This window comes from Diadema setosum, chromosome 11 (assembly GCF_964275005.1).
Source record: "Diadema setosum chromosome 11, eeDiaSeto1, whole genome shotgun sequence".
NCBI classification, from domain to species: domain Eukaryota; kingdom Metazoa; phylum Echinodermata; class Echinoidea; order Diadematoida; family Diadematidae; genus Diadema; species Diadema setosum.
Genome location: NC_092695.1, coordinates 14,211,538 through 14,229,857, shown reverse-complemented (window position 1 = coordinate 14,229,857; position 18,320 = coordinate 14,211,538). Strand labels below are relative to the sequence as shown.

The window sequence follows — 18,320 nt, the reverse complement described above, 5'->3', positions numbered from 1 at the left end:
CTGTTGTGACTCCATTTCTCAAACCTCCTTGGTAGGTGCGTGCACGCTACGGTCTTGACCGCCGCACGCACGCTTTTCACTTGAGTGTGGCAATTTGCATACCGATGCAAATGAGATCGCCAGAGCGTGCGGCTGGTAGCTCATCATTGGTCAGTTTCCCCAACCGTTGCGAAGGTCTGAATGTCTGAATGTCGTGAAAATTGCACTCATGTTTACCAATATTATGCTTGTTTATACATGTAGACATAAGATATGACCAGTCATCACAAACTGTACACAGATGGCAACTTTGATATATGTAGTCCCACAAAATATAATTAATTTTTAACATAGGCATCGTATTGTTGGTGAGATTCTAAGTTTAATAATGCGTGTTCATTTCACTCTCTCAGCCTGATTATACTCGGGACTAGTCCACAGCCTGAAAAATGTCGGCCGGAGTATACTCGGGACATGTTCTAAATGGGTTAAGCCTCGACTGATGCTAGACTGGTGCAGAACACCGTTTGGCACCATCAGCGGCTTAAATCCAAGGGCCAATGTGAATACACTACTTGTGTCTCCTTCTGTATTATTGTCCCAATTTACTTTTTGACCAAATATGTTGACCACATTATCAGATTGGCTTTGACAAAATACAGTACATGGTAAATGAGATAAAAAGACAAAGTGTTTTTATGCAAAATCAGACATACAAGAGTTAATAAGATTTTAACATGTGTCACTAAATTGTGATATTTTAATTTGATTGATTTTGATTTTATTTCTGAACTTCTTTTTCATACATTTTATGAAATACAAAGTGAATTGAACAAAGTTATTGAGCACAGTATAATTTGAATCTGACAGTTAAAACAAATAATGATTACTTCAAATATCCAACATTTTTTTTCCTGACACAATGCAAAATGAAAATAAACAAATTATTTTATGCATACATTTATGCAAGCATGAGTTCTATTGTTCAAAGACAAATTAGGCAGCTCTTGATGTACAGAAATTCAGGAGACCATCATAAGCAAACGCTTGACATGGACAATGGCCTCAGAAATGATTGTCTAATCAATATGACATTGTAAGAATATAATATACAATTTTGACTTGTAGGATACGATATATTCTTTTTTTTTCTTTCCATTTGATGTCAAAAAAGAATAAGTTTTATAAAGATGTGTATGATTGTGTGTCAGAAGACTTGTAGAATAATGATATTTCATTATTTCAACATGTGATTTGCTAATGATGTATTGCTGTTTCCCTGAAAAATATGGATTTCATAATTTTCTTATTTCAGGTACAATTTTCATGAAACCCCTACAATTCATCAGCTGTTATTCTGTGAAATTTAAGGTTATCTTGATCATGGTGTGCACTTCAAGCGTAGATTTTGCAAAGCAGTGAGACCATTTTTAGTTTCAGTCACAACACACTTGCAAAGAAATCTTGTGTAGCAAAGCTGATTTCTGCTCACCAGTTAACATTGTTAAATTCAAGATAAAGGTTGTGTACCCTTTGTCTGAATGTGTTTTTTATTCCTATTTGTTTGTTATAGGTGAATGTGAAAAACTGATATGGAAGAACCTGTGCTGTGATAAGGTCCAGCATATCTATATTTTTGCTAATTCTGTGAGGACTATTTCTCTCTCAAAAAAAGAACAAATATTTGTGCAAAGAAGTTCCATTTTGGTATTGAATAAATACCCCTGATGGCAGTTTGTGTTGGCTCACAGAGCAAGTCATGGTGGAGTGCAATGTTTTTAAGTTCATCACAAAGGCACTCTCATGCCTCCTCTTGGTTGCCTCATGAAATCAATGAATTATGTCTTTCATTTGCTGTAGATTTGACTGATGGGGGTTCTGCCCACTTTGCAGAGACAGTTAGGGACATAAAAAGGCGGTAAGTTACTGCAGATACCTTATATTTTGCAAACCACTACTTGCGAAAACTTTACTTTAATAGGTTACTGCAGCAAACAAATGAGGAACAACAGAAATTATTATCTCAGTTTTGAAAAGAAACTGAGTGATTTCCCTTTTCAGAGATGCTGCATATTGCATTTTTGTAACCAGCAACAGTATTTTGTGAGGTCATGTTGCAAAAATATCGGACCACTTCCCATACTCATAACATTTGCAATCCACTACTTGCAGGACATTTTCATGATAGATAAATACTGAATGAATGAATGAAACACGGAAAAATGAATATTAGAGGAACAAGTGAAATGAGACAGAACCCCTTTATACACACTACACCCGGCAGGGTGTGGCACAAAATACCTCTTTACTAATATAGCTCGTACATTTCCAGCATATCTACTCCTCCGTTACTGGGTGGAACAATAACAAACTTAAATTTAAAAAAGGTTAGCAGAATGGTACACCTGATCAAGAGTTAATTAATTCAGGTCGTGCATGCTGAGTGAAGGCAAGTTATGTAAATGTACACATATCACCCTATCCTGTTACAGTATAACAAGAACAAACGTAGAGAAAAGGGAAGAGAAAATGAGAGGCGGCAAAGAGAAAACTGCATAAGGGCAATTTATAACCTTGGGTGTGACAAATGAAGTAAATGTGTATTCAGACCCCGTTTACAGTGCGGGGCTGGGCCGCGGCTGGGCCGCGGCCGAGCCCGCCTTCATTTCAGTGTAAACGCGCAAAAGGCCAAAATTGGCCGCGCATTTGGCCACGCTCTGGATGTGGTCTCGGCCGCGGCTGAACCCGTCCATTTCTCAGTGTAAACGCAAACTGGGCCAAATGTGCGGCCAATTTTAGTCTGGCTTCCAGACCCTCTGCCCGTACTATTTCGCTATTCAGGATATTAACCCTCTCAACGTCGAAAACTAGTATACAGTCAACTTCGGATACCTCGACGTCGGATAAGCCGAATATCACTTACCTCGGGGGCAAAATGAAAGTCGCGATTGTTCCTATGGAGTTTGCGTGTATTAAAATTCGCGTAGCTCGAAGAAATAACTCGAAGTTTGGTTACCTCGAAGTGAAATCTACTGCCCCGATCTTAATTAACTTATTGTTTTTCCCAGCATGTAGCTCGAATCGAATTGCAACATCACTCAGCATCTCCGATTAAGCGCGCGTGGACAGCGAAGAAGACGTCACAAATCTTTTCACACTCGACTGTAAATATTCCCGACCAGAACAATCGCGCGCCCAAAGAAATACCCGGTACACAGCTGACAAGAAAAATCCCCAACACCTACCTACATACGTATACGGTATGCACGTAGCACCCTTGCCAATGGAGTGCTTACGATAGCACTACGCTCTGCCCATCATCTTCTTTTCTTTAACCACTGTGTTTTAATTCTTGATCATGATAGTCATACCGCGCGCGTAGATTTCTAAACCGTCGTGGCGCACCTGCGTAGGTGTTGGGTGTTGACAGTTATATCTTTGGCATTAATCACAGTCCACTGTCCAAACATCGATCTCCTGCGTAGTGCCCTTTTTTAACTTTTTTTTTTTGCCTTTCACGAAGTATGTTTCATTTATTCTTCCCCGAGAACGCAAGCACTGATTTTTTTTTTTCCAGCAATGCGATTATGAAAATATTGTGGAATATGATGTGGAAGTATAGGCCGAGCATAATAAAGAATAGAATAGACAGGGCTCCACACTAACTTTTATCGGGCCACCAGTATCACTGATTTTTATTTTTTGGTGGTCGAATTTACTCGAAATTAAAATCAGAAAATCCAATCATCTTATTTTGTGTTTTAAGATTTAACAAATAGGCGTATAGATTATTATAAAAGTTGATACCTAAAAATTTAGGAGGTCAAAACTTACGTTTGAAATGAAAAAGTGGGAGCATTTGCCGACATCTGTTAGCATCCGGCATTTGTTTTAGCATTGTAAAGAGCCGAAAGTTACCGTTATTCATTTCTTATTGTAAAAGCAATCATCCAACATTTATTAGTCTGTTAGCACCTTACGGAGCCGAATATTACCATTAGTCATTTTTAAATGTAAAAGCAAACAACCGACATTCATTTTAGCATCTTACGGAGCTGAATGCTATCCTTATCCATTTCCAAACGTGAAAGCAAACATCCGCTATTTGTTTCAGCATGTAACTGAGCGGATTAATACCGTTAATCATTTCCAAATGTAAAAGCAACAATCTGTCATTTATTTTTGCATCGTACGAAGCAGAATATTACCGTTATTCATTTCAAACATACGACATTTATTTTATCATCGTACGGAGCCGAATTTTACTGCTGTCCACTGCCGAAAGTTAAATGAATCATTCTGACAATATTATTTTATCATCGTACAGAGCCGAATGTTACTGTTTTTCATTTTTGAACGTCGAAGCTGACATCAGACGTTTATTTTACCATCAAACGTAGCTGAATATTACCGTTATTCATTTCGAGATGTAATAGCAAATATCCAATACTTTTTTTTAGTATCATATGGGGCAGAATATTACTGCTATTCACTTTCAAACATGCCAAACGTAAAAGCAATATGTATTTTAGCATCTTCCGGAGCTGAATGTTATTGCCATTTACTTTCGATCGTAAAAGCAAACATCCAGCATTTATTTTATCATCGTAAGGAGTTGAATGTTATTGTTACTCATTTCCGAACGTCAAAGCAAACATCAAACATTAATTTTACCATTGAACGCAGCTGAATGTTACTGTTATTCATTTCAAAATTTAAAAGCAAACATCAGACAGTTATTTTAGCATCGTATGGAGCAGAATGTTACTGGAACTTTCGAACATAAAAGCGATCATCTGACATTTATTTCAGCATCTTCCGGAGCCGAATGTTATTGTTATTTCCTTTCGAAAGTGTTAGGAAACATCCGACACTTATCTAACCATCGTACGAAGTTGAATATTGATTTTCATTTCTGAACGTCAAAGCAAATATTCGACATTTGTTTCAGCGTCTTCCAGAGCCGAATGTTGTCCTTAATCATTTCCGAACGCAAAATCAAATATCTGACGTTAGTTCTAGCACCATACGGAGCTGAGTTGATCGTTTTTCATTTCCAAAAGTATGAGCAAACATCCGACATTTATTTTAGTATCTTACGGAGCCGATTGTTACCGCTGTTCATTTTCAAAAGTAAAGGCAAACATCCGACTTTTTTTGGTGGAGCGATAGGGCCACCAAAATCTTCATTTCTGACATTTTGATTTCAATTCCGATTTTCATTCAATTCATTCACATAAAAGTCGATTCAATTCCAATTGACAAGCATGCAAACAATCGGTAGGCACTATAACAGATACCATGTTGAACATCGATAAACGTCAGATAAGTCGAAGAAAATTCGACGTACGTACGCGTACCTCGAATTTCTCGTACCTCGAATTTCACGTACCTCAAACCATTTTCTTTGGTCCCGACGAATTTGAGGTATCCGAAGTTGACTGTAGTTTAAGGTGGTTTTGTCCTGCAAAGGATTTTTCCTTCAGCAAAGGCCTTTGCCCGAATGGCGACTTTGTCGCCACGGAATCCAGTTGGCAAAGGGTCTGAAAACCAGACTATACCAAATTGCGTTTGTTTACAAGCAGAACGCCACTACGACAAAATATTGAAAGGTTTGAATTAAAAGCGCAATTGAGGCTGGGCTCGGCCGCGGCTCGGCCCAGCCCTGCACTGTAAACGGGGTCTCAGACATACTTTCTAGAGCTAAAATGGTGTGAGAGTTCATAAGCACGCATCGCCATGTACTGTAGCAGTAACAATATTTATCGTAGACATTTGATACACACTTGAGGTCAGTATTTCAATTCAAAACCATCAAATCTCACAGAAGAAACTTGTGTACAAGATGCAGTAAAACCGTAGCTTCATTAACTACACATGGAATTCATTTCCCCCTTTTTCCCTTATTTTCCTTGTAAAATTTACACACAGGATCTGCAAGTGTGACAGTTCATGACATTTGTGTATATGTGTGTGTTTGTTTGTGTGTTTCAATATTATTTTCAGGGTCATTTGACAACAGTCCCAGAGCATTATTACAGTACCTTGGATACATAACAAAGAAAAATTGCCTGTGCGTGCGTTTGGATGTGAGTTACTTACAAGACATCCATCATAACTATCAAAAGTTTACCTCAGATAGAGCTATACCAGAACTACTTAAGCTCTGCTTGACTATGAATGTTCAGCTAGTTGAATTGTAATTTGGCTATGAAAAAATGTCCAAATGAGCTTTGAACACAACATTTCTAGCTCAATATTTCCTTTAAAAAACAAAGAAAAAAAGAGAGATCACTGTCTAAAATTAAAGGTAGCGTACAAGATGAAATGCCACTTTTATACGCAGCAACAAATTGAATCTGATAAGTTCTGTTCTTTAATTTCCCCATTCCCATGGAAGATGCCCTTGACACAAACACAATTTAAGAGGATTCTAAGTGTTTTAAAGGCATAATTTGCCATTTGCAGATAAAACAAAAACCCAGCATTAGTGCTTTAAAATAGTTCTAAAATGTGAGTTAGGGATAGAAACAACCACTGTAAAAAAATTGAATCAGTAAAATTGATGTAAGTATTGTTAAATATACAAAGTATGAACAATTGTTATAATTAAAATGTTTCCAGACTAAACCATCAACAGCTACGGTTTATTGAGGAAAATACAGATATCTCCTTATATTTTAGGCTTTATCGCGAAAATTTTATATGATAGGATGTTTTGTGGTACAACAGACCTACACATATGCATTAAATGTCAGTCATATCTTGACATTTTTTAAAATCACTGTTCCCAAAGGTAAACAGGACCTTTAAGGATCATCTTGACCTTAGAACATGCCTTTTTAAATGTGAACTTTGACCCAAATTTGCATGACCAAGATGGCTATGTATCAACTTGCCATTATTATCAAATCAAATATAATCAGTTGGGCAAATTTCAAGAGCTTACAAAATTTGTTACCAGTAGCAATCCAACCTCCGATACAAAACAATGGGAAATTGCCTGTGGGGGTGTGTATACTTGATGAAATAATTTCAAGATAAATGAAATTGGAGTGTAGCTCAACTGCAAAAAAAAAAAAAAGAGAAAAAAAAAAGAGAAAGGAAAAACAGCATCCTGCAGGATTCGAACTTGGGTCTCTGGTACATTATCATAAGCATGTAGTGCTCTAACCAATAGCATAATGTAAACTCGGCAGATTTTCAATATGATGATGTCATCACATTGAAAAACAATGACACTGAATCAAAAGACATTTGTCCAGAGTACAACATATCTGAATTTGGGATAATATTAAGCAAAAATGACTGAGATGCGCGCAAATGAATGTCAGAAACTGTACGTCAAAAAATAAAATTCCACTTTTTTTTTGTTTTAGATGACGATATGATGACGTCAAACAATTTTAATCGAAATACTGATACTTTGATTGTTATTTATAATTTTTATGCTTTATGGAATATGCAATAAAAACAAAGGGTTCCTGGGTTTCCAATTTAGCCACATGGCTCTACCGACCTAAGGAAGTGAAACTAAAGCTTACATAGGACAGAAGAATACGAAAATTCTCAGTCTTGATTCCATTCACAAATTTACTTTGATATTGAAGTTTTTACCCTGATAAGAGCATTGAATCAACACTTAAGTACACAATCACGAAGATTTTGTTGTCTCAGCTGTAGCATATTCAATTATCAGAGGAAATGGAGTTAAAGCAGTTGAGATACAGCTTCGAGAACATTGTCAAGTCAATACTGGTATACTTTTGGGGAAAAAAAATTCCCTCCCACAGACATAACACATAAACTTGGCTGATTTTGATACTTTGCATTTGATCAAAATTTTACATATGGTGACTTCGTCATATTGAAAAACAATGGCACTGATGCGAAAGACAATTCTATTACGTAATACTCGTATAAGTCAAAGAGGTTAGCATTTCCCAGGTGTTTAAGGCAGTGAAATCACATAAATGAAATTCAAAGTAGGTAAAAATTCCAGGCAGTCCAAGATCGCTATAAATACCCGTGTCGGATAACAGAAACCATCTTTTTCAAGTGTAACGGCAGTGAATTATACATCTCAAAGTCCAATGCCTAGTGATCGGGAAGACGACGCTACCTCTCAGCCCCCCTCCCCGCGGGGAGATCAGGGCATGGAATGCCGCCTTGAAGCTCAAGCCATAGAGATCCGTAAACTTTCCGAGACACTCTTGGACACTTAGACACTTCTTGGATAGAGCGGCGGCAGACCGTGGCGATGACACAAGGCATGTGTGCCATGCCTACTCGGGCAGGAGAGCTCCTCCTCCCGACGATTTATCTAGACATGTGAGCCATGTCCGCGGGGACAGAGGCGCTGCCCTACCCATCGAAGACTTTAGAGAGCTGATCAACCCTATCGGCAGCTCATGGGACGATGATATCCTCAGCCTCTTTCCCGGCGACTCTGACTGCTTTGCCCTGGGTGGTGACTCAGCCTCTATGGTTAATGGTCATGTCGCTAAGAATTACGACCCAACTGATTTCGATTCTGATGTCATGCCCACACAACCTAAGCCTGATACCGCGCTTGATTTTGACAATGACATATATGACTCTAACTCTGATCTTGGTCTGGCCAAATTTGAAAAATTGGCTGATTTGTTAACGAAGGTGGTCACTCCACCCCCCAAGAAGGAAAGTCTTGATAAAATCGCCGAGCGCTACCAAACGCCATCGAATGCTCAAGCAGCTTGGGCGAATCTCCCCGGCAAGGCTCGGGGCTTTGACGTGAGCTTTCAATGGCTAAAACAAAACGTAATGAAGGGTCTTCTACCTTATGGGGAAATCCTATCTGAGATTCATAGATCATGCATGAAAAATCAGCCAGTTGACACAAAGTGAATCAAACAGCTCGCCATCGATGGCCTGACACTTTCGGGTTTTGCTTCATACGAACTGAGCATGCACCGTCGGGCTAGCCTGAGACCTTTTCTCAACCCCAGATACAAAGGTTTGTGCAGCAAATCGATTCCGCTCGATAGTAAGCTGTTCGGGAAAGACATCCGAGAAACTTTTACAAGTGTCGCACAAGCATACAACGTGGGTGAGAAAGTATCTACCCAAACCGGCAAAATGCAACGACCAAAAAGGATACGAAGCACCCCCTTTCTACCCTACGGCTACAAACAACGACCATCTTGGCAGAGCCAGAAGCCCAGCCGCAGATTCCCTCAGCAGTGGCATCGCCCCCAGTCTCGGGCCATCTCAACAGTGCCACGCCCACCCCTATCACCCCGGCGCACTCCGACGGATACACGTCGCAATATGGTGCCCGCAGCCTCGGCTAGCTTCCCATCAAAAAACTAGTAAGTCCAAAACCATTCAAAGCTGGAAATCTCAAACTTTTCAAAGATGATTGGTCAAAAATATCAGATTCTTGGATATTAGATACAATATCTGGCTACAAAATCGATTTTATTTCAACTCCATACCAATCAATTTCTCCTCCACAAAGTCTACATTCTCCCGAGGAGGAGAAGGCAATCGACGAAGAATTGTCTAAGCTTCTCTCAAAGCAAGCCATTAGAGAGATTTCTCATTCTGAGTGTCAATTCATTTCTACTATTTTCACAGTCACCAAAAAGACTGGCGGTATAAGACCAATCATAAATTTGAAAAACTTGAACAAATTTGTGAGATATGAGCATTTCAAAATGGAGCAGTTTCATTTGATTAAGGAATTAATTTTGCCTCTGGACTTTTTGACTAGTATTGATCTTAAGGATGCATATTTTTCAATTCCCATCCACCCTGCTCACCAAGTGTATTTGTCTTTCGAATGGAAAGGGCATTTTTACTGTTTTCAGTGCCTTCCCTTTGACCTAAGTTCGGCCCCACGGATATTCACTAAGGTTATGTAACCTGTCATTACCTCAGCGAGGAGTAGAGGCATTAGAACAGTTATTTATCTAGATGATATCCTCATTCTTTCTCGCACTAGAGAAGAGTGCCTTAACAACACCAGTTTTATGATCAACTTGCTGTCCTCCTTAGGGTTCTCAGTTAACTTTGACAAATCCAGTTTGAACCCAAAACACGTCGAGTCCTTCCTTGGTTTTCATATTGATTCACAGCAAATGAAATTTAGCTTGCCTCAAAACAAGATTGACAAAGAAACTAGTCTTGCAAATTCAATCTTGTCTAAAGAAGAAACCATAATTCGGGATTTAGCCAAATTCATTGGCCTTGTCATATCTACGTTTGAATGCTTTCCACAAGGAAAATTACACTTTCGTCATTTGGAAATGCCCTGCGTTAAGCAGAAGGTGACTTTGACGCTTTAACCGTGTTATCTAGTCATGCTTAACGAGAGATTCTTTGGTGGCTGTCTTGCAAAGTCAAAGAATTTTCCACCCCATCAACCCTGCCCCTATTAGCATAACAGTTTCAACCGATGCTAGCATGTCCGGATGGGGAGCGGTCCTGAATAATGACAAGTCCTTTGCTCAGGGAACCTGGACTGCCAAGCAGAATTCCCTGCACATTCTTAAATGTGCTTGAATTGCTGGCAATTCAGAACAGTCTTGAGGCCTTGTGCAGCTCATGTACAAACGTACATATCCATATTCAGCCAGACAACACTACAGCTGTTTCATACATAAACAAAATGGGCGGTAACATACCCAACCTGAACAAAATAACAGTTGACATTTGGAATTGGTGCCTAACTTCTAACAATTGGATATCAGCTTCACATTTAGCAAGTATAGACAATTCTGAAGCTGACTGCTTGTCTCGCAGAGACATGAACAAAGAATTACAATAATTTATTACCTAATGTTTTTCATGATGTGATCCACAAACTCCATACACTCAATGACCCTGATGTTGACCTCTTTGCGTCTCAGTTCAACAACCAACTCCCTTCCTATGTTACATGGAAGCCTGACTTTAATGCCCTGGCCTCCGATGCCTTTTCCATACCCTGGAATGTTTTCGCCCCATACATTTTCCCCCCATTCTGTCTCATCCCCAGGGTCCTCCACAAGCTTCAACAAGACCAGGGCCCCGTTGCTAGAAACTTTGCGTTTAAACGCAACTTGCAACTGATTGTCACTGGCCAATCAAAATCATTGTTGCATGCATGTCTTCTTAATAGGGCAGACCCTGAGCCAATCAGAATGGTCAGTGACAATCAGTTGCAAGTTGCGTTTAAACGCAAAGTTTCTAGCAACGGGGCCCAGGTTGACAAAGCACTCCTCATTGCCCCAATATGGCGTGCGCAGCCATGGTTTCCGGCACTGCTGGAAATGCTAACAGCCCCACCTCTAATACTCCCCGAGAGAAGCCTCGCCCCACACCCCCACCCACCAACGAACCTTCGGTTAGCTGCCTTGGCGCTCCTTACCAGCGATGGCAAGCGACAGGCATATCGCAGCACGCTGTAAAGCTCCTTTCATCATCTTGGCGAGACAATACCAACAAACAGTATGAGGTCGCTTGGAGACAATGGCATCGTTGGTGTTCCGAACAAACTTGTGATCTCTTTAACCCATCTATAGAGAATGTTGTGAACGATTTAAGCTATCAGCATAGCTGAAACAAAACCTACTCCACGATTAACTCGTATAGATCTGCTCTCTCTTCCATACTACCTAAAATTGAAGGGTACGAAAGTACGAAGCAAACACCCCCTTGTAGTCAGACTTATGAAGGGAGTATTTAACTTCGACCCTCCTAAGCCTAAATACGACAGGACTTGGGATGTTTCAATTGTTTTGAATCACTTTTTATCACTTCAGGATAACCATGAACTTTCTCTCCTCGCCTTGAGCCAAAAACTGCTTTTGTTGCTTGCACTCGTTTCGGCCCAGCGTACACAAGCGCTGAGATATCTTGATCTTAATTTCATGACATTATCAGCAGACAAGGCGACATTTTACGTTAGAGATATTCTTAAAACCACTAGTACTAAGAAAGGTATTTCTAACCAAGTGATTAAAGTGCCTTCTTGTACATCCAATCCTAAACTCTGTGTGTTATCAACTCTTCAAGAGTATATATAAAATGCACAGAACCCCTCCGACGAGTCAGTTCAGAAAGCGAACTCTTAATTTCTACAAAACATCCGCATAAATCAGTGACAACAAGCACCTTGGTGCGGTGGCTAAAAGCATCCCTCGCGGCCGCAGGTATAAACACTTCTACATTCTCAGCTCATAGCTACCGAAGCGCAGCAACTTCTAAAGCTTTCGCACATGGAGTAAGTCTTAACGAAATCATGTCCACAGCTGATTGGACGAAAGCTGGTACATTTTGAACCTTCTATCTTAAGCCAATTGACTCCCACCTTTAGCTCCACAATTCTTAGTTCTTCTGAGTCAACCAGGCACATGTAAATTGAGGTATGTGATATGTACATGTGTATATCTCACTTAAGAACGATGTCCTATGATACGAGTCAGATAAGATACAAGACACGTGCATTGGGGTTTGCCAACATTTTAATCGCTCGCCTGCTAAGCAAGTTTGGTTCAACAAACTGATGAATTTAAGCTTTGGCATCACCCCAAACGACAACAGAGTAACCATTCACTATGCCTGCGGCAGTATTACTGTGTATGAACCTATTGGTGATTCCTCCAACGTAATGTACATACCATTATAGGGAATAAAAATCGTATCTTTTGAATCAAAAGCGGTACAAGTGACCCGCGTGTATTTATTTGTTTGTGCGTTATCATGCTCAACACTGAGCCAGCTAAAGCACGCAATGTACCAAGTGATATCATGATCATGACTTTCTATGTCTTGTACTCTAAGTTTACAAGCCAATCCTGCTTGAGTTCATTTCATGTTTGCGACAATGTGTCTCTCCATCACTGACACTCTCTGTGCGTGAGGTGTCATAATTAAAGTTTTTAACTTCTAGTGAAGACAAATGTCTATCACCCTTCATTATTCTCTTGTTCCGAGTCCTTACTATTAGAGTATGACTTCTGTACGGAACTTTGAACATGCTAACCTCTGAAGACTTATACGAGTATTACATAATAGAATTCCTAAATTATACAAATAGCATGAAGTATACCACGGTAATTAGAATTCTATTAGTATTATGAAGTATAAGTCGAAGAGGTTCCCACCCACAGCATCTCTTCATACTCGATCCTCACTCAATTAACTAGTTCTAATCCCTCCCTTCTCATCACTGTACAGAAGTCAACACTACAACTGTATGCTGGTGTCTATTATGATTGATTGACATGAGATGTCTGCGGTTTGCTCCACATCAACTGAACTGCAATGAATTGTGTTTACAATCGTGTATGTTTGTATGATCGGAATTACCCATAAGTTTGCCTGCATTGCTCCAAATATTGGTATTGCTGGTCAGTTTAGAGCCATCTCCTATTTGAAAAGATGGTTTCTGTTATCCGACACGGTTATTTATAGCGATCTTGGACTGCTTGGAATTTTTACCTACTTTGAATTTCATGATGTGACTTCACTGCCTTTAAAAACACCTGGGAATTAAATGCTAACCTCTTCGACTTATACTTCATTATTACTTATAGAATTCTAATTATACTTCATTATTACTTATAGAATTCTAATTATACTTCATACTATTTTTATAATTTAGGAATTGTCTAAGGTACAACATATCTGAATTTGGGAGAATATTGAGTAAAAAAAAAATTGGGATACAAGCAAATGATTGTCAGAAACAGTACTATTTCAGATGACAATATGATGACGTCATATTACCAGATCAAAATATTAATGCTTGAAGTGTTATTTACAATTTATATGCTTTTGGAATATGCAATGAAAACACAGGGTTCCCATGCAGTTTGAAGAGCTATTGCGAAATGAGCAAAGGCATGTTTTTTTCACTATATTTGCACATAGATGCACATGCAGAATTTAACTTTGGTGCACACGCATTACCGGTACTTTGTTATTGGTCAAGATTGACTGGAAATCAATTTCATATTGCTTACATGCAGTACGCAGGGAAATTTTTGAAACATTTGCTATTGTCTGAAAAGTATAGAAAATTGATCGGGAAGTCGTTATGAGCATTTTAAGATTTTGACGTACGCGTAAGCGCGCGTCATGAAAGCCTGACTGATATGCCCTGCATGAAAAGATCAGTTGACACTTGGACTTTACGTCCCCTGAAAATGATAAAGTTAGCTCATTTAGTTATGAAGATATAATTGATCATTTGACGTCATGTCAAAATCTCAAAATGGCGTCTAGATGATTTTAACAGATAAGTTGACTTTATGAAAAAGATTTCCTTATCGATAGGATGACGTGTAATATGTGACTGTGCATCACAAAACCAACAAAAAGTTGCACATACTGATTTTGTGTGAGGACTGAAAATAGGTGAAACGGGTCAACCTAGTCAAACTTGAGTTTTTCATATTTCCTGGAAGAGCATGTCTTCTACATTATGCTAAAGTTTTGGATCATAAAACGTACAGGAAATTGTGTTTTTAGCAGGTTTTTTTTCTTGAACACTGTTTTTGTAAAATAGTGTGATTAGATGTGCCTTTTCATTTCTTAAAAACCCTATACACACTTCACTTTCAACTCTAATTACTTTAGAAAGGATAATGCTACTGCTTTGAAAGCTGGCATTAATCATGGGTAGAATGTGTTGGTAAAGCATGCTTAATTTCAGCTTAATTTTATTAATCGGATAGCTACATCCTTTTTAGGCGTTGTGTAAAATTCATGGGTAATAGAGGATATGTGCAGTGTGACTGAAGGTGAAAGTCTTGTATGCATTGTTATACCCCCACCCACACATACCGTATAGTGTGTATGAGGGTATATAGGAATCACTTGGATGTCGGATGGCCGTGCGGGTGGGCGGTCGGTCCATTGCAAAACTTGGTGGATCAAACTACTCTCTCATTTTTTTAGCAATTGACCCCATATTTGGCATGTGTGATAGCTATCATAGGAAGATGTGCAAGATACCCTTTTCATTAGTATTGCATAATGCATTGCCATGGCAACAGCAAATTTTTTAAAAATCTTACAAAATGTTGTGGATTGAACTACTCTCTCATTTTTTGAACAATTAACCCATAATTTGGCATGTGTGACCACAATCAAAGGGAAGATGTGCAGGACACCTTATTGGTTAGTATTGCCAAGGAGGTTTGAGAAATGGAGTTCCAACTGACTGTAAAAATTCAAACAGTTGTCAGTTTTCTTTTGACGTACAAAAGAATTCCACAAGTGCATTTGTGACTTTGATGATCGGGGTTCGATGCCGCCGTCTGTCCGAGCAAGGAGATGATTCATTTGGAACGGTAACATAATGTCGGCTATATTTTGTTTTGTATTAAAGGAAATTAAATTTCAGCTAATGATAAAGCATGTGAAAAAGAAATTAACTCCTCTCCAGGATTATGTCAAAAAGCGTAGATCTGAGCCGTATGTTGTGAAAATATTTGAGCTGCACCCTTACTGGAAAGTCGATTTTATCATCTTTCTGATCACTTCCGACAAATGAAACTGAGATGGTATAATCTTTAAGTGTAGTTCTTCATTAATTTATATGTTAGATTAGTGTAAAAACATGTAAATTTTAATTCTTATTTCATCATTTTTTTGTGGAATTTTTATTCGCACATCCCTTTGTCTGTACCTTTATGTACTGCTCATGTTTTATAAGGAGGGACAGCGAAAAGTAATTACCATCATAAAGACATATCTTCCATTGAGAGTGACGAGTCATGATGCAATGCCATATGAATCAATTTTTGTCCTATCTGTGAGGCAGCTCCAGTTTAGCACATACTTCAAATATTTCTTAGTGGCGGCATCAAACATGGGATCAAAGGGAATAGCACTGTTGTTACTCCATCTCTTGAACCTCCTTGGTATTGCATAATGCATTGCAATGGCAACAGCATATTTGTAAAAATCTTATGAAATGTTGTGAATCGAACTACTCAGTTTTATAGCAATTCAGTTGAAATTTGGGACAAAAGATCAATGTAATGTGTAGTTGTGCAAGATGCCTTTTTTGTGCGTGTGAATAGATATGTTGCCATGGCAACAGCAGTTTTTTGTACCAATCATACAGAAATATGTGGATTGACCTAACTCCCTGAGTTTTTGAGTAATTGTCCTGAATTTTGGCATATATGACCACTACAGTATGTAGATGTGCAGAACACATCTTCTGTGGATGTTGAATAATGCGTTGCCATGGTAGCAGCATTTTTTCACTAAAAAGCATACAAAGATACTATGGATTCAGCTAATTTCCTCAGTCTTTAAGCATTTAGCTTGAAATTTGGCACATGTGACCTCTACAGTACGTAGATGTGCAAACTTAATCTGTGGTCATTGTTGAACAGTGCGTTGCCATGATAATGGCATATTCTGCATGAAAATCATACAAAAATAATGCGGATTCAGTTTAACTCACTCAGTCTTTGAGCATTTGGCTTGAAATTTGGCACATGTGACTGCTTTACTACATAGATGTGCAAACCTATTTTTTTGAAATTGTTGAACTATTGCCAATGTAACACCATATTTTGAATGAAAATCATACAAAAATACTGTGGATTCAGTTAACTCCCTCAGTCTTTGAGCATTTCGCTTGAAATTTGGCACATGCGGCCCTTATAGTACATAGATGAGCAAACTTAAATTTTTTGTCATTGTTGAACAATGTGTTGCCATGATAACAGCATACGGTATTTTGATTGAAAACTCGCACAAAAATTCTGTGGATTCAGCTAACTCCCTGAGATTTTGAGCATTTGGCTTGACATTTGGCACGTGTGACCACTATAGTATGAAGATGTGCAAACTTTATCTTATGTCATTGTTGAACAATGTGTTACCATGGTAACAGTTTATTTTGAATGAAAATTATACAAACATTTTGGCATATGTTACCACTTACTACCGAGATGTGCAAAATTTATCTTTCATCATTGTTGAAAAAATGTGTTACGTTGGTAACAGCATATTCTGAATGAAAATCATGCGATAATGTGAATTCAGCTAACTCAGCTTTTGAGCATTTGACTTGAAATTTGGCACCTGTGACGGCTATGATATATAGTTGTTGATTTCAAACATTGTCTTGCCATGTTACCGGTAACAGTATTTTTTAATGAAAATCATAGTAATTGCCGATTTACTTATCTTGCTCCGTCTCGTTTTGAGCACTCAACTTGAGGTATGGCACATATGACTAACAATGAGCAAAATATACATTTATTCAATGTTGAACAATACATTGCCATGGTAACTATTTTTTTTTTAATAAAAAGCATACAGAGTAATTGCTGGTTGAGCTAACTCCGTCATCGTTGGGTGGGGGTATTAATCACATTGAGTAATAAATCTGGTTATTATTATTATTATCAATATTATTATTTTTGTTGTTATTGTTATTATTATGATGATGATGATTATTATTATACATGTAGTCCATGTGTGTAGTAGGTCCATGGATATATATTCTGTAAGACTACAAATTAGAAGATAAACTTGTAATATTCAGGCAAGACCACCACAATGTTTTTTAAGAACCTCAGCCCATCCAATGCTTGGCAAAGTCCAGAGAACTCATTTTTGCTTCGTCTTTGTGTGTGTGTTAATACAGGAAGCCATCCATCTTGGTAGAATGTCTTACCCCAGACTTCCGAGGGGACCTTGAGGCAGTGGAGAGAGTGGCTTTGTCTGGGTTGGACGTTTATGCTCACAATGTGGAAACAGTCAGCAGATTACAAAAGTAAGATTCTTCTTGTCTGGTATTATGCCATGACAGCATATCTACGCAAATGACCACTGAACTTTCTTATTCCTAAAATTGCACTGTACGATCGTCAATTTTATGTTTCCTTGTCAACTCATATGAAAAATAACACCTACTACTATTGGCCAGCATGCTATGGCGATAATGTCACAAATTTCATTTTATGGAAACTATAATTTGTTGGCCTTAAGCCTTCAAAGTCTTTCAATAAAAGGCGATCGAGCGAGGGATTGTAGACAGGTGGCCTCACGTGTTTCCATTTACACGACTATAAGACATGGGGCCCGTTGCATAAAACTCCAACCGGATTTTTTTCCGGTTGAAATCACAAAATTCCGGTTGGAAGCTCCCAACCAGAGTTTTTATGCAACGGATTTTACATTCTTAGATTAGCAACCTTAAAAAATTCAGGTTGGGCAAATCCCAACCTGAATTTTTTAAGGTTGCTAAAAAAGTTTTATGCAACGGGACCATGGTGAGTAAATCTGATCGTATTGTGGTGATATCGGTTGCACACTCAGGAACCCACTCTTGACTTCGTATT

General features: G+C 38.5%; 1 protein-coding gene and 1 pseudogene across 1 annotated transcript in view; both read left to right on the top strand.

The window, feature by feature from the left end:
* Positions 1 to 18,320, top strand: part of LOC140234746 (lipoyl synthase, mitochondrial-like) — a 117,197-nt gene that overhangs the window by 55,285 nt on the left and 43,592 nt on the right. The window contains exons 6-7 of the mRNA XM_072314786.1: positions 1,840 to 1,897; positions 17,624 to 17,752. Coding sequence (XP_072170887.1) covers positions 1,840 to 1,897; positions 17,624 to 17,752 — 187 coding nt within the window. The remainder of the gene's footprint in view (positions 1 to 1,839; positions 1,898 to 17,623; positions 17,753 to 18,320) is intronic.
* On the top strand, positions 8,926 to 11,457 carry LOC140235280 (uncharacterized; annotated as a pseudogene).